Consider the following 26,655-nt stretch of genomic DNA (forward strand, 5'->3'; position numbering starts at 1 on the left):
CCCAGTCCAGCCCTTCAGACTGGCAGCTGAGTGTCAATCTTACCCCAGAAAAGGCCAAAAGTGTAAAGAGAAGGCTCACTAAATAAGGCCCAAAATTATCAGGTAAGGCCATAGCTAAACATATTACAAGGTATATTACAATGTATTTCACATCATTATCTTGAGCACAACTTCATGCGTATCTGGCAAATATGGAGACCGTCAGTTTGTAATACATAGCAGATTTGATGCACTCTTGCATATATAAAACCCTTTATTTAAGTTTAATATAGTGAGATAAGATTAAAATTTTCTTAAACCACCCTTTATTAAAAAACAAGCATTTGTAAATATATAAAATTATAAAGTACCAAGTGCTTCTTCCTTCCCAGTACAGTAGGACTCAGAATTAGCAGGTAAATTTGGTGTTAACCTCTTATTTATATTAGGCCCAAGGCAACAGAACTGACCAGCTAGTTCTGCAAAAGACAACTAGTGTCATTCCACCAGCAGGTTCAAACTGATCTTGTTTCACCTCAGTTTCAGACTTCCTTCCTGCTCTTTTTGACAAACATGCTTAATTGTAAGAACAAGGATGGAGCTCTAGGAACTAGGAAGCTCCTTAGAAGGATTCATGCAACTAGGTGTTTTACAAAGTTGCTAATGGGGAAGAGAATTCAGGCACTGAGAGAGGTCTTCTGTATGCTGATCTAATCTTACACAAGCAGCTTCACTTTCTTGTGGAAAACTTAGATCACTGGAATTGCAGGAGAGGTGAAGAAACAACAGAAGCCCAAGTGAAACAAGCTTATCCTGAATATTTTTGGCATCTGACAGGGGACCAGAAGGGTAAGGGATGTTGCTTTATTTAACTTCTGCTACTTACTGATATTTTCTTTTACAGGTGGCACTACAGGCAGGGCTTTTCTTTCCCTGTTTGTAGGAGAAGGCAAAGTGGCTCATTGTAAACAGACTTGTATTACAGATCACATATCTACATTTCCCTGCTGCAATGGAAAGATGCTCTAGCTCCTAGGGTTCTTCAGCTAAGAGGAAAAACTAGCTCCAACCTTAGAATAGAAGAGTTGGTTTGCTGTGCAAAACCCACAGAAAACAGAAGTTTTCCACTAGGTTTGTGATAGGCACCAATTTCACCCCTCTGAAAGCTTTATCCCCAATCCAAGTAAACGAAAATGAAAAAAGTGGCTGAAATATTATGCTCCTCTCCTCTGCAACATTTCTTCAGCTTCAATCGAGTCAGACAAAAATCCCCATTACCTGCACAGCTGCCCAGTTCCACTTTGAGCCTTCTGGCAGCACAGCCTCTCTTACAGCCCATACTCATAACTAAATACAAGACTGAGGAAAGCACAGCAAAGATGCCCCAGTGAATCTGCTTTATCCCTTGCTTGTTGTGCAACAAGACCAGGAGACCAGGATATCCTAGTGTGTCAGCTGAGCATTTGTAGTCATGGTCTGAGTTCTTCCCTTGCTGGGCCTTTATCATCCCCTTTTTGGCCTGGTTAGGCTTCAGGAACATCTGCTGTTGCTGTATCTTCTGCCTTGACCAAATCATCACTGTTTGTCTCAGCATGGAGCCGTTTGTAGTCAGTGTGGAAGAAAACAACATAGAAACAAGCCATAGCACTGCAGAGGCCAGCCAGCACCATTACTGGAGCTGCAAAGAAGATAAGATACACTTTTAGATGGTGAATTTACAACTCTCTGTGTGTGCAGAAGTCTAGAAGTCTGCTTCCCAGCAACTGCACAGCCAAGGGCTACACCTGAGGATAGCATGAAGCCCACAGTAGGACAATGCCAGTTTTGTAACAGCAGAACCTTGTTTAATGTATTGATGGCATAGGAAGAAGAAATGTGTCTGAAATATAAAAGGTTTCCAGGATTCTTGTCCTACATAACCCCACAGGCTGGAGGTCGTAACACCAGTGCACACAGTAAGTTTACGGGACTGTGTGCTTCTGTGCATGTGTACACGTTTGTGTGTTGGAGAGTGATGCAAAATACCTGTGCTTCATAAGAGAATGGGTCCACATGAGTACTGCTTCTTTTTATATCATCCAATAGCAAAGCGTAGGGAAGTTTCACTAAGGATAGACTTTAATCAAAGAAAATTCTTTGAAAGAGCCTTTTCTGAATAAAAAGAAAAAATACATCTACACATCTAAAGGGCTAAGCAACAAGGCCTAGAAATAATTACATTCTCATTCCAGCAGCGTCTCAAATAAACATGCCTTTCTCTACAGATTTCTCTGAATGTATCAGATCACAAAATGAGTAGGAATGGGTACCTGACCATGAGAACCAGCTGTGATCTGACGAGATGGAGAGTTGTAGGCTTTCAGACATGAAGCAGTCAAATTTCTTATTGGGGAAGTTATTATAAAGCCTTGTTCTCAGCCAGTTAGTGGAGCTTGTTCTGGAGAGTTTCTGCTCAGACAAGCAGGTTATACTTAAAAGGTGTTTGCCAGCCTTTGTGTCACCGAGTGTCACCAGGACTTGGTGTCAGTATTACATATATATGAACCATCTGAGAGATCAAGCTGAGGATTTAGCCTAAAGTGAAAACACATTTGTGCTTCTGTTCACCTGAGTTGCTGTCTCTTCTCCTGACCAGCTAGGAAAGGATAGGAAATGTGGAATAAGTCAAAACAAAGCTGTACCAGCATGTTACAATCCCAGGCAGCTGAGTGTGAAGAAGCAAGGGAAGTAGATTTTGGTCAATATATTTGTAGTCTTGGCCTCCCACACTGCAAAGCAGCACAGGCTGTTCAAAGAGGACAGTGTGTTCCCCCAGAAGAGCTGCAGCAAGGCCATAAGAGATAATTTAACCCAGACCCAGCGTCAGCACTCATGGCACCTTAGAGGCATTCCCATTTCAATCTTGCAGGCCTGGTTCAACAGGAGCAGCAAGCAGTGCACCATTGGGTTGGGAAAGGTGGCTAAGAGTTAGGCTACAAGAGGAATCAGTTTTGCAGGCGCCCTCACACTGAGACTTGGAGAAGAGAAGGGGGTATGTGGGGTGCTACCAAGATTCCAGCACCATTCCCCAAGGTCATACTTACTTGTCCAGTCCAGGGCTCCATCCTGGTCAAGGACACAGGTGGAGGATATATCCTCAGAAACACGCACGGTGAGAGCTTGTAGCAGAATCATTAAAATCACACCTTCAATCTGGCTGTGGGGAGAAGCCAACATGCAGTCACGGTGCCTGCCTGATTCATCAGTGCTGTAGACAATCCCATTTTCCCCAATGGGAGGAAAGCAAGACCACTTTCTGAAGCAGGACCTGCTGCCTTCCTCTTGTCCAGGAACTTGGTTAACTGGCCCTGGCTCACAGGGCATCCAGGTCAGCCTTTCAGAACTATATACTCTGTCTGGAGACAGACAGTTGCTGAACTACAGCTGTGAGGGAGCAGAGGCTTAGTGATTTGACAAAGACTTTCTTGCTCCTGCAGCTCCACTTGATACACACACTGCACCAGGCCACACGTAACACTGCTTAGGGCTCCAAGTCGTTCCTGCTGTAGTTCAGTGCCAACCCAAGGCATGTAAATTGATATGGGAAAGACTGTCACTGCCCCATCTGATATGACCAGCTGCCCTGTGACTGATGAGCCCCATCTCCCTCAGCAGAACACTGAGAACCAAGAAGTCCCTGTACTGACATACAGACTTTCATCTACCTTCTGGCTTTTCTTACAACAATCCCACATACTCATGAGAGAGAAAGAGAGCCGTCAGTTGGATTTAATGTCCCTGCTTACCTTGCAACAAAGATCAAGCCTGTAGATGTGCCCTCTCCCACAGGATAGGAACACTCCACAGCCAGCTCCATAGCAATGGGGTAGATGGCAAAACCGAAGAAACCAAAGAGCGAGCTACTGACTGCCAGCATGATGGCTTGATGCCTGAACCGAGAAGCCTGCAGGCAGAAAAGCAAAACCACAGCCTCAGTGTCAGTACTGCTGCATAGAAAGTCTCTGAGCCCATAACCTGTACTTACCCTACCTATTCATGAAATCTTTCTTTTACCTCCAACCATCTAGATTCAACAAATGGCTACATGATGGAAATCTGTCTGTCGAACTTAAGCAAGGGGAGAGAGGATCAGCAGAATTACTAGAAAAACACTGGTGTGGTTTGACTTCCTGGTCAGTAACTTACCAGAAGTGTGCTCAGCATATCTCCAGCACCAAGTGAAACACACGCCTTCCTCCCAATACAAGCTAATATTTCAGATGTGGTGTTTGCATTGTCTTACATATGAGAATTCACTAAGTCACTGCAGCTCATTGATAGGGAAAACTACTCCTTATCATGTCAGATTCCTGTTTGTAACATTGGGGTTTTACCACAAAAAAAAAACAACCCACAAACCAAACAAAAATCCACATGAAACATTCACAAACCCTTGACATTTTTTAGTGCCTCGAAGTCCTTGCACCTTTCTCTGAAGGAAAGAGCAAAGCCTTGTCCAGCCCATGATAGTAAAGTCAAGGGTATAAATTCTGCAGCCACAGTGCTGGCACCTCCTTTCTTAACTATATAACAAACTTCCACACAAGCTGTCTGTCCTAGAATGGCTGCAACAGGCTTAGCCTAGTTAAACTGGTAAAGTCAAGGAAAACTGCGGATCTGGAATCTGAGTTCAAAGTGTCAAGGCATCAAGCAGATTTGAATGGGCATTTTTTATTTTACCACTTTGTACTCGGAGTTTATCTGTGTGGGATGAAGGGGACAGAGGAAAGGGGAGAAAAGAATGGTTTTCTTATTGCTCCCAGCACAGCCCCTTACCTACTGTATGCTTTATCTGAGCCCAGGCAGGCTGATTTATAATCAGAGCATGCCTCCAACAAATGTCGTAGTAATAAAGGGGGCAATGCAAGGTCTGCTTTAAGCTCCTTGTCCTACACTGAGAAAGGGACTCCACTTGTCTGCCTCTTCAAAGTGGAGCTATCATCACTGGCATTGTGGCCTAGGTGGAGGTGTGATCACGATGCATGGAAAGTCTGGATTTTTCAACACATAGGAGAAATGCATAGCATATCCTGTTGGGAAAGCAGAGACCTGCACCAGTCTGGTTTTCTGCACTGCTAGCAGTCCTGTGCCTCATGCTCAGCTTCATGCTGGGTTATAGCTCCCATTGGCAACGACTATGCTTGAGTCCAGTACTTGCACTCCATCCCCATGGGTGTGAAGGCTTCAAGTTCTGCATTCCTTTCCTAGCTGGATCAATTGTCCCCATTTTCTGAATCTCCCTTTTCTTGTCTTCTTCAAGGATCTACTGCAGAACTAGACACATAAGTAGGTCCTTCCTTCTAATCTGACACTCTGGCAACCACTGTTAAAGGCAGGTGTCAGAAAAAAAAAAGGCATTCTTGCTCGGTTTTGTAAGATGGATATTTTGCAGTTTCATTTGTTTTTTTGAAAGAATGGTCTCAGGGCCAGTAAACAAGCATGGTGATCCAAAGTAAGGATGTTAAACTATGCCAGTTTATTTATATCCTGAAGCAGTCTCTCTCAGGCTCCACAGTGACTCTGAAGTCTTCAGTAAAGGGCTTCTCTTTAAAACATTCCCAGCCCAGAAACATAATCTCAAAGCATAACACCTGGCTTAATAAATACTAGGATATTAAATGGCCTTGGTTTGAGTGGATGATTTATCTGATGGCAACAGAACTAAGCCCTCAGATATGGTGCAATGCAAGGGAGAACTCACCACTGCAAACACAATGCTGGCAAGTGCACTCAGACAGAAACAAATCTTGGTGGATTCTATGAACTTCTTTGTCCGATCGACATACAAGCCTAGCAGGAAAGCACCCAACAAGCCACATACTGTGAAGAGTGCACCATTCAGGCCAGCAAATTCCTGGAAAGCAGAAGAACAATTAACTGAGCAAATAGAGCAGTTAGGAGAGAGGTTTTAATGTCACTGACCCATCTGCCTGCTGCTTGAGGGTCACTTACTGAGGCAGGACAAGCTTCCCTGCCCTTTGCAATAGCTGAGGCCTTCACAGAGCTCCAAGTATCAAATAACAGGGATAAGGTGCTGCCACCAGTGCGTGGGGACAGCAGGGTCACAGTGCGCCCATGATCTTAATGAATGATAAGTCTCTGCACAGCTGGAAACAGAGGCTGAGTGCACAGCAGCAGCAGTTGCCTGGCATTATTTTTTTTAAAAAAAAAATTAAATTAAATTAAATTTTGGCTCCTCCAGAGGCAATCAGGTCCCTTGTCCACACTGGTGGTAACAGGTCTAACTGTCTTGGGATCTGCTCCTGGCTATAATCATGCTCCTGTTTTTTTTCTTACCAGGACCATCAGTCACACACAGACATTACAATGCACAGAAAGAAAGGCTGCAGAGTTTGAAGGGTTTCCAGTTAAAAGCAAATGGAGTGTGTAAATGTGATCTGGCTATGGAGTGTTGTGCCAGATATCAGACCTGGGAGCTGAGAGGGACTGGACAGAGACCAGACATCTAGATGTGCATACGTAACAGCTGGAGACATGCTTTAATAGGACCTCCATGGAGAAACAAGCAGGGGGATTGAAGTACTGCTGGCCTGAGGAGAAATGCAGGAACGGAGGCAACTCCATGTTCTTGCAGAGAGAGAGCAGGAGGAACCAGCTGTGCACACATTGTGCTCAACTGTGAAAGCAGCACCTGGTCAGTGTCGTGGACAGGATTGGGAAACTGCTGTCAGTACCTGCGACTTCTCTGCTGCTCTTGCTTCAAGTAAAACTGTGCAAAAAGTAAAAGGTGCTTGCATCAGCCTGCCTTCACCTTCTCGCTAGGGCCTGCCTGAGCCACATACTGATCTGCAAAAGGAGACAGAAGGCTGCATAGAAGTCAGTGCTTGGAGGAGCTTAGAAAAACTGCAGTACTCAAGTTTTCCTAAAAAGTCTTTGAACATTAAAGTTTTTTCACCTGCAAATGGGAGCCTGGGCATGGGCAGTAATGAAGATGCAGATCATCCATTATACTAAGAGATGATTGACTGTGCTCTACTTTAATATATACTGCTTAATCTATATTAGATAATGTGGGCAAATAAGATATGAGACAGTGCAGTATATTCAGCTGTCTTCATTTTGCTCTGAGACCCTTATCAGAGAAAATAATTTTGATTGTATCATAGGTGATGTGGACAATGGGGAGGAAAAGAGTAATACTCACATTTGAATACCCCTTTTCACAAAGGATCTGTTCTAGCAGAGCTGAAAAGCAAGTGAACATCCCAATTCCTCCTCCAAAGCACACTGCCAGGATGACGTATGGCTTGTTTCTCAGGAGCTAGAGAAAGAAGTAACAAAACATTTAAACAAGCAGAGGGGGAATCAAGGCCTGGTTGTGTCAGTAGACTTGAAGGATAGTGGCTCTGAGTCCTCAGCTGGAAATGTTGATAGGGCAACCCTGTGATCATTAGAAGAATTTGTTTCTCTCCTGTCAGTTCAAGCCAGTGCACAAGTTAAAATGGGGACCACATACAGAAGAAGGATCTCTTCAGTGCCCAAATTCTACCTTCACTTTGCCATGTCCTTTCTTACATGTTACCACATCTGCTCAGAAGGCTCATGTTGTGTGGTCCTCTTGGATGTGCCCAGGTGTGGCTGTTTGAGCTACCCAGATGGCAGTCAGCCAACGGCTAAATGGTCAGATAGCAACTCTGACAGCTTGGCTGTGAGTAGCTTCCCCTCCCTGGGAAAGGAAGGGATCCTGGTCTTCTTCATGGGGCTTTCCATGTCAGGTTTGGTGAAGTTCAGAGTCTGCTTTGTCCACAGATTGCCCAGCATCTCCCTGTCTGGCAGAGTTGCATCCCCCACTCCAGCACTGGTCTCTCTTTCTGCTACAGCACTTACCATTTTGAGTCCCATGACGAATGGCTGGGAAGTAGAGTTAGTGGCACTGGCTGAAGGAGGCATTGGAGGAACCTTCTCATGAATCCCCACAGTTGCTAGAGCACAGGCTGCTACTGCTGGGGCAGCATAAACACCCAGCTACACAATACAAAGTAAAGACATGTTACAAGCCTTTCCAGCTCAACTGCCTCCAAAGAAATAAATCAGCTGGAGCCCAGCTAGCTGAATAAAGTAGTTTTCATTTACCATCAATGGGATGTGCTTTCCTTCAGGAAGTAGTGCAGGTGACAGCACATTTGCTATAAGAATACCCAAGGGATTTGCTGGAAGGAAATAAAACAGAGATACTTTTTTCGTGAAAGTAGTCATATTCGTGTGTCCACACCTACTGCCACTCAGCACCAGTCCTGCAGCGCACAGCAGCGCTGTAAGTAAGGGCAGCACAAAGCATATATAGGGAGAAACCATGACGGGAATTGGAGAAACGGACGGTGTGATTTTACCTTTGCCATATCTGTTGCCTCACTGCTATGAAGTTCATTCTATAACCCATTTCACTACAACCCCTGACACTTGTAAATTGGTTTTCATTTATGAGTTAGTGTCCTCAACCTCACAAGACTACTTCAGTAAATTTTAGGCTGACATATAACAGCAGTATAATAGAGGTGCTTTCCAAGCTTTCTCAGCCTCAGCTTGCATGACAGATGCTCCGTTCCCTTAATTTTCTTAGTGGCTCTTAACTGGACTTACACTAACCTGTCCATGTCCTTCTTGCATGGAGGAGCCTAGAAGTGAACACAGCTCTTCAGATATGGGCAGGGAACATCTCTTAAGCTTCTCGCAATGCTCTTCCCAGTGGCCACCAGGATGCAAATGGCCTTCTTTGACAAAAGGGCATGGGAAGCAGGAAAGCCCTGTGACAGCACTCTAAAGTGATATCAAGTCATTAATGACACCTTTTAAGCTAATACATTACCCCAGTAAAGCCCAAGCTGACACACAAGTTGATCACTCCTACCATCTATGAAAATCACATGGCAGAAGACAATCTTGGACACTCGTCTGCACTGGAGTAGGGGGTTCCATGCTTATGGGGCTAGAGCTGAGCTGTGTGTGAAGCAGCACTTTTGGGATGCAGCTTGGGAAGTTCCAAAATAGCAGGAGTTGATTTTTGAACTTCAAGGCAATGCTGTGCAAACAATCAAGCAAGTTAAGTTGATTTTTCTACTAGTGTGCAGACACGCAGTTAGGAAAGCCAAAGCCAACCTGGAATTGAGTCCAGTGAGAGATGCAAAGGGCAACAAGAATGGCTACTAAAGTACATTAGCAGCAAAAGATAGGTTAGGGAAAATGTGGGTCTGCTGCTGGACGGGGCAGGAGACTATGTGACAAAGGACATGGAAAAAGCCAAGGTAGTCAGTGTCTTCTTCACCTCAGCATTTACTGGTAAGACCAGCCTTCAGCCCTGAGACTAGAGGCTAAGTCTAGAGCAAGGAAGATTCACCCTCAGTGGAGGATGACTAGGTTAGGGAACATTTATTAGACCAGACATACACAAGCCAGTGGGACTGATGGGAGACACCAATGAGTGCTGAGGGAGAAGGCTGTTTTCATTGCAAGGCCATTCTTGGTTATCTGTAAAAGTCCATGACAATTCCATGAGGCTCCTGAGAACTGGAAGAGTATGAACGTAACTCCCATCTTCAAGAAAGTCAAGAAGGGCAAGAAAGAGAACCCAGGGAACTCCAGCCTTTCAGTCTCACTTTGACCTTTGGGAAGGTCATAACAACTAATCCTGGACACCACTTCCAGGCACAAGAATGACAACAAGGTGAACAGGAGTAGTCAGCAAAGAAGAAATGCTTAACCAACATGCTAGCTTTGTACAGTGAGATAGCTGGGTGGATGAGGAGGGAACAGTAGATGGTTTTTTATCTCAGCTTTACTAAGGCTGCTGACACAATCTCCCATAATATCCTCACAGACAAGCTGATGAAGTACTTGCTAGGTAAGTGGACAATGAGATCAGTTGAAATCAGCTAAACAGCTGGATCCAGAGAGTTATCATGACTGGCGTGAAGTCCAGCTGGAGGTCTGCAGCACGACTGCTGCATCCCAGGGGTTGATACTGAAGCCCATACAGTTCTACCTTATTAAAAATAGTAGACATCAGGGCAGAGTCCACCTGCAGCCAGTTTACAGATGATGTGACACTGGGAGGAGTGGTTAATAGAAGAGATGGCTATGCTGACATTCAGAGTAACCTCAAAGAGGGGAATAACAAGAGGAAATGTAAAGTCTCACTCCTGGGGAGGAATAACCCCATCCACCAGTACACACTGAGGCTGACCCGCTGGAAGACAGCTCGCTAGAGACGGACCTGGTGGACACTAACTTGACCATAAGCTAGCAACACGACCTCACGATAAAGACCACCAACATCCTAGGCCACATTAGGCAGAGCGTTGTCAGTGGGAGGTGATCCTTCCCCTCTACTCAGCTCTAGTTATATCACATCTGGAGTACTGTGTCCAATGCTAGGCTCCCCAGTATGAGGGAGATTTGGACTTACTGGTCCAGCAATGAGCCAAGAGGATGATTTAGAGACTGGAACTTCTGTCATGTGAGCAGTGACTGAGAGACTTGGAACTTACCAGTCTGGAGAAGGTGCTTGAAAGCAGTTTTGTAGAGAGGGACATGGGGTCCTGGTGGACTGCATGTTGATCATGAGCCAGCAATACAGCCTTGCAGAAAGATGTCCAAAAGCATGCTGGGGTGCATTAGGAAAGGCACTGCCAGCAGGTGGAAGGCAGTGATCCTTTCCCTCTGCTCAGTCCTAGTGGGAAACATCTGGAATGTTGAGCTCTTCGGTATAAGAAAGTTACACAGTTAATGGAGTAAGTCTAGTCAAGGGCCAAAGACATGATCAAGGGACCAGAGCATCTCTCATATGCAAACAGGCTGGGAAAGCTGGAACTGGTTTTGGACTCTGTGACCTGAGAGGTCTTTTCCAACCTAGTGATTTTAGGATTCTGTGTTTGGTCTGGACAAAAGAACCTTGATAGAGATTGTAAGGAAGAGGGAACCAAGCTTTTCTCTGTGGTGCCCAGTGGCAGGATGAAATGCAATGGGCACAAACTGCAACACAGGAAACTCTGTACAAATATAAACTTTTTTACTGTGATGGTGGTTGAACCCTGAAACAAGTTGCTTAGACAAGTTGCAACATCTCTATCCTCGATGACAGGCAAAACCTGACAAGACTCAGCCCTAGGCAGCCTGCTTTAGCCAACCCTGCTTGAGTAAGGGGTTGGACAAGACAATCCCAAAAGGTGCCTTCCAACCTCGTCTGTTCTGTGATTTTGCTAAGGCACCATTAATAGTGCTGTAGCACACAACGGCTGTAACATTCATGCTCTGTATTTGGGGAACTACTAGCTTGTGATCCTGGTGAAATGTCACCTGCTTCTAAGTAATGGACACAATTAAACAACAGTTTCCAAGGAGATGGATTAAAGCTTCTCCATTGGGCTAAAATGCATCTGGGCATTATACGGGACTCTGTGAAAACTACTGTCGGGTGTTTCCATGAACTGTCAGCATGCTGAAGCAGTTCCAGAAGGTACAGGTGAGAGGTGGAAATGCGTAAGCATTGAGCTAATTTTGAAAAGACTGAGACTATCTGAGTAATTCATAGGATGTTTGGAGTTAGAGGGGACACAGAAGGATCATCAAGTCCAACTCCTGGCCCTGCACAGGACAACCCCAGCATTCAAACCATGTGTCTGAGGGTGTTGTCCAAATGCTTCTTGAATATCAACAGGCTTAGCACCATGACTGCTTCCCTGGGTAGCCTGTTCCAGTGCTCTACTACTCTCTGGGTGAAGAACCTTTTCCCAATATCCAAGCTAAACCTCCCCGGCACATCTTCCTGCCATTGCCTCAGGTCCTAATGCTGGTTGCCAGAGAGAAGGGATCAGAGGCTGTTCCTCCTCCCCTTGTGAAGAAGCAGTAAATTGTTGTAGTGTAAGAGACTTGCTAGTCCCTCTGGATGGCAAAGAGCTTGGTTTTGCAAAACAGAGCAGTTGGCAAGAGGAAGCAACCAGCAATGGACAACTGCACCTAGTAAAACAGGTAGATTGGGTAGTGGTCTCACATTCATATCAACTGAGAGACACCTGAGGTGAGACAGAGACCTCACAGCTTGGCGTTGCTTCAGTCAAGAGCAAAAATGCCCCCAAAAGCACACACTGAGCTCCCAGCCTTGAAATCATGGTGAACTGCTGAGTCCCAGCTTCTGATAACACAGGTGGCTTTGCCAAGGACCAGTCAATGTGTATTAATTGACTTAGTCCCACCTCAGCAAGAGGCAACAGAAAGTTTTCAACAGGTATAAAATTGATAACTTAGAACCTTTTCTTTGGGGAAATAAAAAATGACCACCTCACCTGATGGAGGCCTAGACCTCTGTTCCTCTACCAAGTAGAAATGTCTTCGTAAGAATTGTGCACCTCTGACTCTGTCAGATGTTTCCCTAGGAAAATAACTACTAATTTGAGTTTTTCATGTTACTTGTAACATATATATATATATATACACACACTTATGCTAATTGTTAACTGGTTATAAGTGTTCAACCACTAACACAGCAAGTGAATTTCTCAAGACAATCCTGAATTTCTCTCTGACAGGCGTTGCTGCAAACAGCTGCCCAGTTTGGGCTGCAAACCACACATATTAACCTTGTGTATACCAGTCTCTAAGAAGACTCTTAAGTAACTGGATTCTGACTTGTGGCAAAAACATGTATAAGCACGTACACATAACCCTTTAGTTGTAAACCACTGACCTTGTGACTCAATGAGAGGGTCTCCTTAGCCACCTGTGAGAATTTCACCTGTTTAACGTGACAACTGTGATGAAGTCTCCCCTCAGATTCCTCTTCTCCAGGCTGAACAGACAAAGTGACTTTAGCCACTCCTCATACAGCTTCCCCTCTAAATTCTTCACCACCTTTGTAGCCCTCCCCTGGACACTCTCCAGAGCTTTATATTCTTTTTATACTCTGGCACCCAAAACTGCACAGAGTACTCAAGGTGGGGCTGCACCAGTGTGGAGTAGAGAGGACAATCACCTCCCTTGATCAGCAAACAATGCTGTGCTTGATGTACTCCAGGACACAGTTGGCCCTCTTGGCTGCCAGGGCACTGCTGGCTCATGTTCAACTTGCTCTCAACCTGAACCCCCAGATCCCTTTCCACAGAGCTGTTCTCCAGCCTCTCACTCCCCAGTCCATAGGTATATCCTGGGTTGCCATGTCACAGGTGCACAATCCAACATTTGCCCTTGTTAAACTTCATGCAGCTGTTGATTGCCCAGCTCTCAAATTTGTCCAGATCCCACTGCAGGCCTACGCTAAGAACATAAAGGACATCACTGGAGTTGCTCAGCTGTATATTACAGTTCAGGAGTCCTGGTGGATTAGCTTGCAATACTCTGCAATCGGGCTATCTATTTTTTGGACAGTAGATGGTGATGTGCTAAAACCCTGCAGAGTGCAGAAGATGACATGTTGACAGACTACAGTAAATGAAGAATCCTACAGATGATGCAGAGGCCACTTCAGCAGACTCAGATTTTCTTCTCTCGACACAAGAGACTTTCTCATGGTCTTAACAGGGTTTCAGTTCTTGGCACTGGCACTGCACTACTTCTCTAAGTAAGTCTCTACAGGTGATGGGGAGGACCAAGATATGATGTATATTCAGGAACACAGCTGAGTGATATGGATTGCAGCTGCTCAGCAGGATTCTGGGTGTAGGTCCTCCACACAGGCACAGGGAAATCTACAGAGAGACAACAACAGGAGCTGTGGGGCTACCAACAAGAGACTAGGGCCAGTTTCTGTGATACCAACAGTACTGCAGTGCTGAGTGCTGCCCTGGCATTAACAAAGGAAATGGGTATTGATAAATTGGAGCAAGTGAGAGAAAAAAGATGATGTGAGCAATGGGTGGATATGGAGGTACATGGGAAAAGGCAAATGGAAACATGTGACTGGGTTGGAGCCATTCAGCCTCTCTAGACAAAGGGAAAAAGAGGTGACTGTCCATAAGTACCTGACAAACAAGTGCAACCAGACTGGGGCATAAGGAGCATCCAGATGAGAGTTAACTTGTAGGCATTTGCCAATGAGGTAATTCATCACTGGAGTGAATCACAGACTGCGGCTGTGGCAGATGCTCTTTCAAGGCAATATTTAAACTTTCTTGAAATGAAATCCTGATTTTGTACAGCAGATGGTAATGGGTCTAACAAAACATTAATAATGGAAGCCCTCTACACAGCAATATGCAGGTGTTACAGCCAGTAATCATCACAGTCCATTCAGTCCAGACACCGACATCTTAACATGCCACATACTGAACAGCATCAAGTCTTGGTTTTCTGCTGTTCCTTGCTCTTCAGTTATATTCTTTCCCATAGTAAGATCCATCTGCCATGTAAGGACTAAGCGCACTAAGTAAAAGAAATGTTCTTTGGCTGTTCTGGATACCCTCTTACTTAAAAAAGAGGAAGCTGTCTACAAACTGGGGTCCTTCAGGGCAGTAAACAACTGAGGCCCCAGTGGTTCCTGGTAGTATTTGTATTACACCACACTGACAACACAGCCCCTTCTCCAACAGGGAACACAAAGTTCTATCAGCCCTGGGAAACAAGGTGAACCATCAGGTCCACCCTATTTGGGGAAGGCAATGCAAAAAGAATGTATTTATTCTGACAACACAAAACTACTCTTGCTAAACAGCAGTGCCCATGCTCTAGGTTTGCAGCAGCAGTGGGAAAGCCAGATAGGGGGACTCTTACACTTCCTTTTCCCCCATGCCTACCCATTCCCCATTCCCCAAGGCAGTGAGGAGGGAAGGCGGACATTGGTTGTTTCAAAGGAAGAGCAGGTGGGGCTCCCCCACACATGTAGGTACCATGAGATTTCCCAGCTGGAACCAGTGAGCCTTCCCAGTTTCTGGGGCACCTCTTAAGTCCTCATAGAAAGTAGGAAGAGACTTCTGACTGCTAGGGAAAATGTCACATGGAGGGAGGAAACAGGTCTATCAAGTGCAGTGACCTGTCTCTAGAAGGGCCCATAAAAATTAAGAGAGGAATAAGATTAAAACAAGCATATCTGATGCCTTCCTTCCAGTTTCCCAGCTTCCAGGCACTTTGCAAGGCAGATGTGGTTTCTGCATGGGTAGTTCTGCTGTATTCAGCATCCTCAATGTGTCTGTGTGGCCAGCTACGTATAATTTCTCTTTGTGTGCATACATACAACTCTGCAATATATGCTCAGCCTTGCTACTGGACAAACTGATGGACAAAATCACTGCAGCAGTCTCACCTCTATCTGGTTACAGAATCTGGCAACTGTGACAACACTGCATCACCCGCAGTTTGGACATCTTTCTAACAAGCTGCAGAATTAAGGCCACTAGAGACTTTAGATACAATAACATTGAGGACTACCCCAGCCTCCATGACATTTAGGCAAAGGTGATCACCTCATCATGACAGGCAAGAAGAAAGTTGGGAGACTGGACAGCTTACTTTGACCTTTGCACCTGGATATGGCCAAGACCCACTTTTTGCCTGCCTATCTTGGAGGACCTAGAAGGCACTGGTTTATTGCACATGGCTGTGAGACTCCTGTGTGAGGCAGTATCTTCAGGGTCAATTGGCAGTAGCCCAGAGAGTTACCTCTGCCTGCTGCTTCTGAAAGGCAAACAAGTGCTATCAGTTTCTGGGAGGCAGCAAAGTTACTTTGCAGCATACACTTACACATTGATGCCATCATATTTGCTGTAGCTCTCTGGTGGTCTGGGAACCATAGTGCTGCCAGTTTTGTTGGTGAAAAGATGATAAGAGGCTGTGCCAATGCACAAAGACATTGCCCAGTAAAGAGGTACCAGTAACTCTGGGAACCTGAGCTCAGGAACTTCAGGACGCTGAACACCCGGACGATGCTACCAGTCATGTTCAGCCACGCGCTCAGGATCACCTGCAGCAAGCAGAAACAGCCAGAGGTTGTGTGTTGAAGCTTGGAGGGCAGAACTTAATGCAACAGAGTAGCACGATCAGGGTCTCACATGCAGTACCAGAGACACTGGGTGTTAGTAATCATTGCAAAGAAAGTCTCCTGCAGACCACCCCCACCCCCTTGGGCCACCGCAAAATGCTCTTGGTTCAACAGTGAGTAAGTTAACCATCTCCTCAGGGAGCAAGGTGGTTGTACTAGCCCCACATAAGGACTACACCACAACGTAGCTTATGCAAGACAGCAGACATTGCCATGGATTTGATGAGAAATCTGAATTTCACTAATTCCACTCTATTTCCAAGCTTGCACCATCATCCATATTTGGCTGTGACAATCCATGGAACATGGCAATTAGTTATCTGGCATACAAATGCTGCAAATACTTTTCTATACCACTATCACACTAGTGTCTCAGTGCTATATTCCACAACAAACACTCTTGGTTCTGGGAAGACAGTGTAGAGATCCCAAGCTGGCTTAGCATAGGCCAGGGACTGAGTTGACAGGGGTCCCTTGCTTTCACCCTTCCCTGATGCTCCTTAAACTGGTTTTGCAAACAAAAGAGCTGTGCTAACACTCTTCCATAGCAAACCTACCCAAGTACAGCAAACTCCTCATAGAGTCAGCTCACAGTATCTGACCCTGTCAGACAGCTAAGACAAAAAAAGATGAAGCAGGAAAAGGCAAGCAGGGATGCAACATTTTCTGACTTTTCCCAGTGCACCTCAACTTAGAGTGACAACTATTACTGAACTAGGACAGAGCTTTCAATATGCTCATCTGCTGCACCATTTGGTAAGGCACAGTATGCATATCAGTGCTTTGTGCAGCTACAGCTATCTACAGGTGAAATGCCGTCAGGGAAACAGAACAGTTCAACTCACAGCACATCTGAGCCCCACGCTGTCAAGAATCCATGTTGCCACCAGACCAAATGGAATCGAGATGAGGAGGTACACTATTGAGAGCCAATTGACCATCTCCAGGGAAATATGGAAGTAGGAAGCTGTCTTATCAGCCACAGGAGCAAACGTCAGCCACAGCTGCAGAGCAGAGAGAAAAGATGAGTAAGCATGAACACCTCCACCTGAACAAAAATTGAGCATACCCCTAAACTGTCTAACTGAGTTATGGAGGTCTTCCTATCTTTGTCTCTCCTTGAAATTAGGATGTAAAGGCTGGTAATAAAAATTCAAACATCCAGTATCTGCAGTTACTCATACTGGGACTGTTTTACCACTGATACCACCATTATCTTGGCCTAGAGCACCCCACTAATCCAATCTCCCAGTCCTGCTCCTGGGAGTTGGCAAAAGCAGAGGACAGTAACTTTTTCTGTCCCCTGGTTCAACATGTTGGCCCTGATGTACTTAGTTACCTAATCCTTCTTTGTTAGCATAAACAAAACAGAGGCTGCCATCACCTCTCTGCAACTAAAAGCCTCTTAAACTCACCCTGATATTTATAGATTTATGGTTGCGTCAGTAAGCCCTGGATGTGGCCTTGTAAAAACAACTTTGTTACATGTCAGCCAAGACAGATGTTATTTCATGCTGTCCTACACACACTCAAAGATTAGAAAAGGACATAGAAATGTATATTATTCAATAATCAGAACATGTAGCAGGGCAACACAGGAAGTACTTTAATAACTGTCCGTCTTTCCCTTCCAGTGCCATATCTGAAAATATTTCCCTAAACCTTGTTTTAGGCATTGGTTTCATAAGGTTGCTGTCTGCTTCTTGTTTCTTCTGGGAATAGCAAGGCCTGACTTGATCCTCAGATTAGGTCCTGAGATCATGCCCACAAGAAAGAAATTAGGATACTACCCCAAAATTAAGGATGTTGCTGTGGATTCTTTGAGAAAATGCCCTCTCTGGTGCTTTTCAAAAAGACTGGCCTTATCTGCAAACAGGTTTCAATAATGTGGATGTAAGCTATGCCACTTTCAGGAGATGATCTCCCAGCTGCTAAATACTCAAGGTGATAAAGTTTGCAGAAATGTGAACAAAAACTTCTGCTATAACTTTCTACAGGAGAACTCCAGCCACTGCCTCCTTCTGGGTACCCATCTCTGTCATCACAAGCTTCCTCTTCACAGCCTGCAGGCAGCATCAGCCACAGCTTAACATGTGACTGAAAGAGGGCTTGGGTAACCTCTGAGGAAGGTGTGTCCCTACACTCTCCAACTTGCTTTATCCAGTGTTTGTATTTTCTTCTTACATTGACTAGAGACCATAAAAACTACCACATTAAATGGAAGCAAGAAGAGAGATTTCTTCTTTGTTAGTGTCACTGTGTGAGAGTATCTACATGCAAATCAATGTTTAGCTATGCTTTTCTCCTAGTAGGGACACAATGATTAAACAGCAGTAACCGAGTTCTGAGTGTGTTATCAGTGTGCTATCAAGGACTCTCCAGCATCAGCCCTTTCCTCTTCTCTGAAAGGAGCTGACATGCCAGTTCTCCTGCTTTCAACACGAAGCTCACATCATCATGTTTGGCTCAGACACACCCATGTGGGATCATTCTAAGGTCTGGTAGGGGGGGAACTTGCTGTTTACTCAGCTTCTGCAACCAGGTGAATGAAGACGCTGGGTACTGAAAGAAAGTCTACTTGTTAGACAAGGACACTGTTTCAGATCATCAGGAGACTTGCAACAGACTTTGAATAAAAAGACCTTTTTAAAAATTCTTTGAAACAATACATTATAATAGAATGATGTTACCAGCTGGTCTCAAGAAGAAATTTCACTCACCTTTGGTTTTCCAGAACTGATCGTCATCAGACTGGCATGGGAATTTAAGTGCTTAATGCTAATGTAACTGTTTAAATGTTACAAGTATCACTAAGGCATGAGCACTAGTTTGATTATGGGATGCAAAACCACTGCTAAACAAAACCCAGGTGTGTATTTCCAGCAACAGTAATTCTCAGTTCCTCACTGCCTGGTGGGGGTGGTGGTGATGAAGCACTGTACCAGGAAACAGTGTAATTAAAGAGATAATATATTTTGTAAGCCAGCCTCGGGCACATTTTTGCTCCCCTATTACTCCACATAAGATGCTCATTGATGCATGACATCATTAGGAGAACATCCCACAAGCCAGAGCACACCATTTTGTGTTCAATGGCTGTATACATCTAAGCAAGCTGGGAGCAAGCACTCTGGCATATTTTCCATTAGACTTAGTGAAAGCATTCCTTGCTGAAAACCAAGCATTTGGGCTGCTCTGTACTTCTATCCTGAGCAAGAGTTCTAGTTCAAACATATGTGTGGGAGTGCACAGAAGGTGGGAAGTTGCGGGCTGTCCAAGTCTGAGTTTGCACTTCAAAATAGGAACTGGGTTTCTTTATGGGTCTGGAAAGAAAAAAACATGTTTCTGCCTTCATTCAAGCAGAGGTTGTTTAATATGTGCTGCTTTAACAGAGAAATTAAGAATTCAACAATGGAGTTCAAGTTGTAGCTGTGGTCTAAGCAGCTGCAACAAAGAGATGGCACTGTTGGGTTTTGCCAACACAGGGAAATTGCCATGCTAAGTGAGTAATTCCACCTTTTGCTTTTGGTTTTCCCAGCTACAATGACTTCATCCACAGTAATTAGCAAGCTCTTCTGCTGGGAGCTGAAGTCCTCATCTTACCTTTTTCAACACCTTGTTTCTGAGATTCTGCACTGCCAAGTATAGTTCTTACGCAGGGACTACCCTGATACACACCTCCTGAGGCAGAAGAGGGTGCGGATGATGCAATTCTTTCCTGGTGATGTCTAAGGCCCTGTAACTTCTAAAGATGCAGAATACAGACTGAGAGGGTGTCCTCTCTCCTTCACTCCTCAAGGGCCATTGTCTTATTTCAGCTTTGGTACGCCAAAACCAGTAGCAAAGCTCCCCCACGGTAAATCATGGTGACAGACGCAGGAGGAAGGCTGGGCAGAGTTACAGGGTACCAGCCTCCAAATATCGTTTTTTCCTAGGACAGATAAAGGAAGGAGAAACACACAGACAGTTCTGTCCTTGCAGGACACACTTGTTCAGTCCCTGCACAAGCCTTGCTTTGTGCAAATATGCACTTAAGGTCTAGTTAAGCTGCATTGAGCTCTATTGCCTGTGTAGCCAGACAAACCTACAGCCTCAATGTGAGATGCAGAAAACATCAAGGGGAGTCTGTGTTAAGTACTGCATTGCTACATCACATCTTCACATGCACTCCTCTGAAGGCAGCTCAATGGATGTCACAACAGCACAACTGAGAGAGTCCAGCCCCTTGTCAGCATCTTTTCCTGACTTGCAATGGTGACAAACAATTTCCCATCACCCACTATAGCTTATGTTCCTCCTGAGCCCCCTCAGGGCTACAATTAACCAACATCTTTCAGCAAACTTCGAGAAAATTCCCAGCTTGGCATCCCACAGATCAGGAATGTCTTGTCTTTGAGGCTTCAAAGTACCCAGACTACCACACCCTGACCACTCAACAACTACCTTGTGCGTCCCCCACAGCCCAGCACAGCCAGGCTGCTTAGCGAGTTGGAGTGGATGACACTGGAGGTCAGCAGGAGCCCACTCTCTGGGCTATGGCATAGTTAGGTCAAGTATTTAACACAGGAGCCCGTGCAGAGTCACTCAAAACCAGTCACTTACCTTTGAACACCAAGCAACCACAATGTGCGAACTCAAACCCCTAATACTTGGCAAAACTCACTCCCCCGGTATTACCTCACTGATTTAGCATTATTTGTTCTCAATGACAGCTCCTGCCATAGTATAAACCAATATCATTGGCCATTGTCACTCATGTTGTAGACCATAGTATTTGACCCTTCAGCATTTTGGATGGACATCCCTCCACTCAGGTATGTATCTAGTAGAATGTTGAAACAGCACGAAAACGTGAGAAAGCAGTCACACCTCAGCACACAATTCACTATAAAATTTTGTGCATTACACAGTGATCACACCAACTGGTGAAGAGGACCAAATGACCACTGAAGACTCATGAGCCTGTTCTGGCTTACACTGGAGTACAGCTGCAGCTCCCACTGCTCTGATTGGGTAGCCATGCTCCATCAGTAGAAGAAAAGTACAGAAATGTTTTCCACTGAGAGTCTATTTACATCCTTCATTACAGGAAAGCCCCTTCTACACTTCCGTTAACAAAGAAGCACGTAAGACCACCAGGGAAAGCAAGTGCACTGAAACAAACCATCTGACTGGTGCTGATGTTGGAGGCGTACTGGATCCACTTCCAGCTCTCCCTCACTTTGCTTTAATTTTCTGCTAGCTGACATTCTGTTTTCACTTCACCTGCACTTCCCAGAGACTGCCTGCTCCCTTCCTCATCAACTGCAGGCCTGCTTGGGCACTCCTGTAACCAAGAACAGTTGTTTTCATCCTGCCCGTGTTTCTAAGCTTCTTTGTTGTTCATTCTCACACCATTGTAAACACATAACTGATTCTCAGAAATGGATACAGCCCCCTTCCTCTAAGACCCTCTAGTTTTCCTCCTGCTCTCATTCTTTTTCTACCTCAGCCTTCTCCAGGTTTAGTTCCTCTGCCCTATTGCTTCTACTGTTTCCACTCACACACAGACTGTCTGTTCACCTGCAGAACCCAGGTTCGCTTAACCCATCCCAAGAGGGCCCAACATTTGCCTGCCCCCCCCTCCCACTTTTGCAGGAGGTTACTGGTGGGCTGCAAGCCACCAGTTCTCTGTCTGCACTGGTAGCAAGGTGGTGGCTGAAGCCAGGATTCCATACAGACTCTGTGCTTTGAAAAGCGATAGGTGTGTGCTGTAGAAGGCAGCACAAAGACAGCCACGGGATTTTCAGAGCTCAAAGAGCACTAATGACTTATTGATGCATCCCATATAGAATCAGGCATAGCCCTGTCAAAAGTAGTACCAAAAATGTTATTTTTCATGAAAGGCAAGCTGTTAACCAATGTCTACCCTCATCACCAACATATTAAGGTTCTAAAAGTGAAAAGCAAAGTCATTTGCAGAATGGCAAGCACACGCCATCAGGCAGGGTGGAAAGCCAGCCATTTTGCCATGTCAATGGTGGTATCAGCTCACAAAGGCTGCCATGTGGAGTGCTCTTCACCGTCTGGCATGCTGTATAGCTGTGCAGAGCATAACAAAGCCCTTGCAGTATCTTTTATACACAGCTTAAAAAGGGAAAGCCAAGGGGGACAACTTACATGAAAGGGAATCTTCTGCTTTGTAACAGGTACAGGCACAGCTCACCAGCCCTCAGGCAGGCGCTGCCTGCAGCAGCTCTTCCAGTCCCAGCATGCTCTCTCTCATACACCCAGATACAGCTTTGAAGGTAAAGTAGGCTGTCTTTCTGAGACATGTAGGCTGCCTCCTCCTCCTCTGGGACCAGCCTATGAAGCTCTCACACCAGATTCCTCATCTTCAATATCAAAAGGGCCACATGGCTTGGAAGCAAACAGCCCCTAGCCTCAGCTGAAGGCAGCCACACTGACACAGCAGCCTAGGAAGTAAGGACACGATCTTCAGAAAGGTCAGATCCCTGCCTAGATGTCACTTTTAACTTTACATCTCTCAGGAGGACTACCAGGACAAAACAAGCAGGGAGCAGCAGTTGTGAGTGCATGAGTATCTACAAGGGCACTACTGGAGCAGACAGGTGTGAGTGGGGAGTATGCACACCCTGCCCTGGAGCATGCCAATCTCCACTTGTGCAGCTCTCCTTCCTCTCTTAAGTACACTAAGCAGTGGTGGAAGTCCTCCAGGCTAGTGAGTCAGGAACCACTCAGTCAAGCGTGACACAGCTCCAAGCCCCAACACCCCCCTCCAGCTTGCTCATGCTGACAAGCACAGAACAGGGCTGGGAACGCTCATGGTTTCATTCTTCTGTGTGTTTCTCTGACCCCAGTGTTAAGAAAAAAGCAGCTCCTGTGAAACACCACATTCCCACCTGTTCAGCTTCGTGGGAAGGAAGCAATTAAAAAGGAGGTATTTGCCTCAGGAGTTTACTGCTACAGCGGCTGTCAAGATAGCATGAAACATTAAGTCTTCAGATTAAAAACACCAGACACTCAAAACCACAGCATCAGTTTGACAAAACAAATCCAGAGAGGAACTGCTGGCATAGTTTTGTCACCCCTCACCAGGAGAGCTGCAAGAGACACCTAGGGAGCGGTCCCCTAAGCTTAGCTGTGGTCAGAACAGCTTCTATGCCTAGGACTTCAGGCAGCAAGTGATTTACACCGATGCCTACTTATGGCCTTATTGAGATAATGTAAGGGTTTCTTGCGCTACATTGTCAGCTAAGAATTTCCTAAATAGTTGTACTTAGGAAATGAGAGCCAATCCCGGGTAAGGTAGTACCCACTCCGTACAGCAGGGAGAGACAGAGGCTTTTAAACTCAGATCAATAATAGAGTTTCAAGTAAGGGGCTATTTATCATTGGTATAAAAGCTTCCCTTATATCATATTTACCCCACTGTGCTCTCATTAAACAACATGTTTCATGTTATGGTGAGAAGCAGGAGTAAGCAGAGAACGGTGACCCTTTCATCACCACATAGTCTAGCCTGGCTTTGCTCAATCACAGTCATAAAACAGATCGAAAAGTAAACCCTCTTTTCTCCACCTGCCCTCGCTGCATGATCAAGTGTGCTTTCCTGCAGTTAAGTTGCTACTACCTTGTCTTCCTCACATTGGCTGTCCCTCCTTCTCAGGATGGTTTCCTGTCTGCCACTCTGAATGACACGGAAGGCCACTAATAGCAAACTGCACATATGCATGGGTAAAGGCGGGGAATACAAGGCATCATCCTGGAAGGTGATCTCTGCTTTCCAAGTCAGACAATTCAAAAGTCATGTGTCCCTATCATATACATTTTGCAAACAGCCTGGCACAGGAATACATAGAAACAAAGTGCTGCATGCAACTTCTGCAGGGGAACTGAGGACACATCTTAACTTGCAAGGCAATTTGCATACCACAAAAGTCGTAAATTAATCTTTCCACTCGGAACTTTTAAACAGCAACCACTCCCTCCAATTTAATGTGATTTTTAACAGGAGCATTTTGGGAGAAACATTAGCAACAGGAAATGCTGGGTTATCACTTTATATGTCAGCACATTTGCTATTCCAGGCCTTTGCAGTGGTTTAGAAAAAGTATTTCCACCCTTGGGTATTTATTAAGCACCCAGTTTTGAAGTGGAGAAGTCTGGCTTAAATTCACACTATGGGAAAATAATACTGTGTGTAGTCAGGAAGTTAGGAAGGGTCCAAGCAGAGAGACAACAGTACAAACTTCAAAGGCTACAAAATTTTGAGCAACATGACGCATGACATAGCAATACTTGCAGATGCATTGAAACTACCTTTCTAAGTAAGCCTTCAGTTACACCGTTAAGGTTCCAGCAAAGTCAAAGTCTGACAAGGCATTCTGGAAAAGTTTTGTACAAATGCCCTTACCCATGCAGACACTGTCCACTTCTAGCAGGGTGATTTTTTTCTTGCTGCATAATGTTTGATGTTTCAATTTAATTGCAAGCAAGCAGCAGAGCCTCATGTTGTTTTTTTTCTGCAGGACACTTGTTTTACACTCTTAAAGGACACACAGATTTTTCCTGGGGAAGGTGCATCCAGGGCTTCCCCACTTTCCACTTCCCTACTCCAGCACTGTTGCATCATGGAATAACTACTCTTCCTTCTCAGCATTTAAATGCATGCAGGCTGCAGTGCCTGGGCTGCCAGACATTTACAGCACGGTAATCCTCAAGCACCTCAAGCACATGAATAATTCTACATCAGTCTGATAATTATCAGTGATGTCTGTAATGATTCAGTCAGCAAAAATTTGGGATTCCATCTCACGTACTAGGACTTGGTAAGGCGAAATTTTATATGTTTAACTCAATAATTACTGAACCTAGTTTTAATTAGTTCCTCAGGTGGGGTGTGATCTGGTATAACCCTTTTTTCCAGGTCTTTCCAAACAAAGTACCTGTAGGCAATAAGAAGCTCACATACCGATATGTTCAGTGCATAATCCCTCCTGTACTGTCCTGTATGCACAACAGAAACCCACTTGCTTCTTTTTCTGACCAGTTAAAGCTGCTGCCATAGAATCATAGAAGCACCAGGTTGGAAAAGACCCACTGGATCATTGAGTCTAACCATTCATATCAAACACTAAACCATGCAGCTCAGCACCTCATCCACCCATCCCTTAAACACCTCCACAGAAGGTGACTCAACCACCTCACTGGGCAGCCTGTTCCAGTGCCCAATGACCCTTTCTCTGAAAAATTTTTCCTAATATCCAGTCTGAACCTCCCCTGGTGGAGCTTGAGGCCATTCCCTTTTGTCCTGTCACCTGGGAGAAGAGGCCAGCTCCCTCCTCTCCACAACCTCCTTTCAGGTTAGTTGTAGAAAGAAATAAGGTCTCCCCTCAGCTTCCTCTTCTCCAGGCTGAACAACCCCAGCTCTCTCAGTCGTTCCTCGTAAGACCTGCTCTCCAGCCCCTTCACCAGCTTCGTTGCTCTTCTCTGGATTCACTCCAGAGCCTCAACATCCTTCTTGTGGTGAGGGGCCCAGAACTGAACACAGGATTCGAGGAGCGGTCTCACCAGTGCCGAGTACAGAGGGAGAATAACCTCCCTGGACCTGCTGGTCACGCCGTTTCTGATCCAAGCCAAGATGCCATTGGCCAGCAATAAGGTAGAGCTAACTCCCGCTCCTCTGCCCGAGGAGTTCCAACAGTTCTGTCCTATCCTTAGGGTTGCGATGTGTCCCTGACAGACACTGTTTACTTTCTGTTCCTCCCCGCCAGCCAAGACTGCGCTCCCGACCGCGTCCCTCTCCATCCCAGCCCGGCCTGGCGCTGCGGTACTTCCTGCTGTTCCCTGCTGGGTCACGCACACTCCCGCCCCATCCTGCCCTTCCCCCTCCACCGCCCTCCCGTGTGCCTGACCCACCGGCCAGGAAAGGGGGCGAGCGGAGCGAAGCCATGACCCGAGAAACGAAGTTCCAAAGGGAAAGTCGCCTGTTCGGTCCCCTAACGCGCGGCCAGGCTGAGGTTTCTCCGGCGCCGTGCGAGTCCCGGCGCTCCCGGGATGAGGGGTGGGTCTGAGACAGCTCCGAGGGTAGCTCTAGGGGGACGCAGGAGGTGGGCTTGGCTCTGCCACCCCATCCCCTCTGGACAGCCCCAGCGCACGCAGGCAGGGGAGAAGAGCGTTCCCCCTGCCCGCTCCCTGCCGCCTCCTCCTCCCGCGGGGACGGGGCTAGGTGCCGGGCCGCACTCACCATGGCGTTGGAGCAGTTGAGCAGGCACACGGCGGCCAGCACGACCCACCGCCGCCGGTAGGTCCTGTACCGGGGCGCATCGCCGCTCCCCAGCAGCCTCGTAGCCTCCATCGCGCCGCCGCCCCGCCCCGGGGCCGCCCCGAGCCGAGCCGCCCCGAGCCGAGCCCAGCCCAGCCGAGCCGAGCCGAGCCGAGCCGAGCCGAGCCCAGCCGAGCCCAGCCGAGCCGCCCCGAGCCGAGCCCAGCCGAGCCGAGCCGAGCCGAGCCTGCTCTGCCCTGAGCGCGCTGCCTGGTGCCCTGGAGCCGGCACGGGCAAAGTGATTCTCCTTCCCCGCGCGTCACTGAAACGACAGCAGCAGCGTCACGGGTGCCCGCTGACAGCTCGGCTTAGTTAACTTCTGCCTCGG

The 26,655-nt window shown here is 46.2% G+C and overlaps 1 protein-coding gene across 1 annotated transcript; it reads right to left on the reverse strand.

The window, feature by feature from the left end:
* Positions 1 to 220: 220 nt before the first annotated feature.
* On the reverse strand, positions 221 to 26,365 carry SLC49A3 (solute carrier family 49 member 3). Its single transcript, XM_069879814.1, has 10 exons — positions 26,250 to 26,365; positions 16,846 to 17,004; positions 15,703 to 15,922; positions 8,113 to 8,189; positions 7,867 to 8,004; positions 7,184 to 7,300; positions 5,720 to 5,872; positions 3,765 to 3,922; positions 3,063 to 3,175; positions 221 to 1,657 (listed from the first exon to the last, which is right to left on the reverse strand). The coding sequence occupies exons 1-10, from the start codon at positions 26,358 to 26,360 to the stop codon at positions 1,503 to 1,505; spliced, it is 1,401 nt and encodes a 466-aa protein (XP_069735915.1). The 5' UTR covers positions 26,361 to 26,365; the 3' UTR covers positions 221 to 1,502.
* Between the last annotated feature and the right edge of the window lie 290 nt (positions 26,366 to 26,655).

The sequence above is a fragment of the Phaenicophaeus curvirostris genome, chromosome Z (assembly GCF_032191515.1).
Source record: "Phaenicophaeus curvirostris isolate KB17595 chromosome Z, BPBGC_Pcur_1.0, whole genome shotgun sequence".
Classification (NCBI taxonomy): Eukaryota; Metazoa; Chordata; class Aves; order Cuculiformes; family Cuculidae; genus Phaenicophaeus; species Phaenicophaeus curvirostris.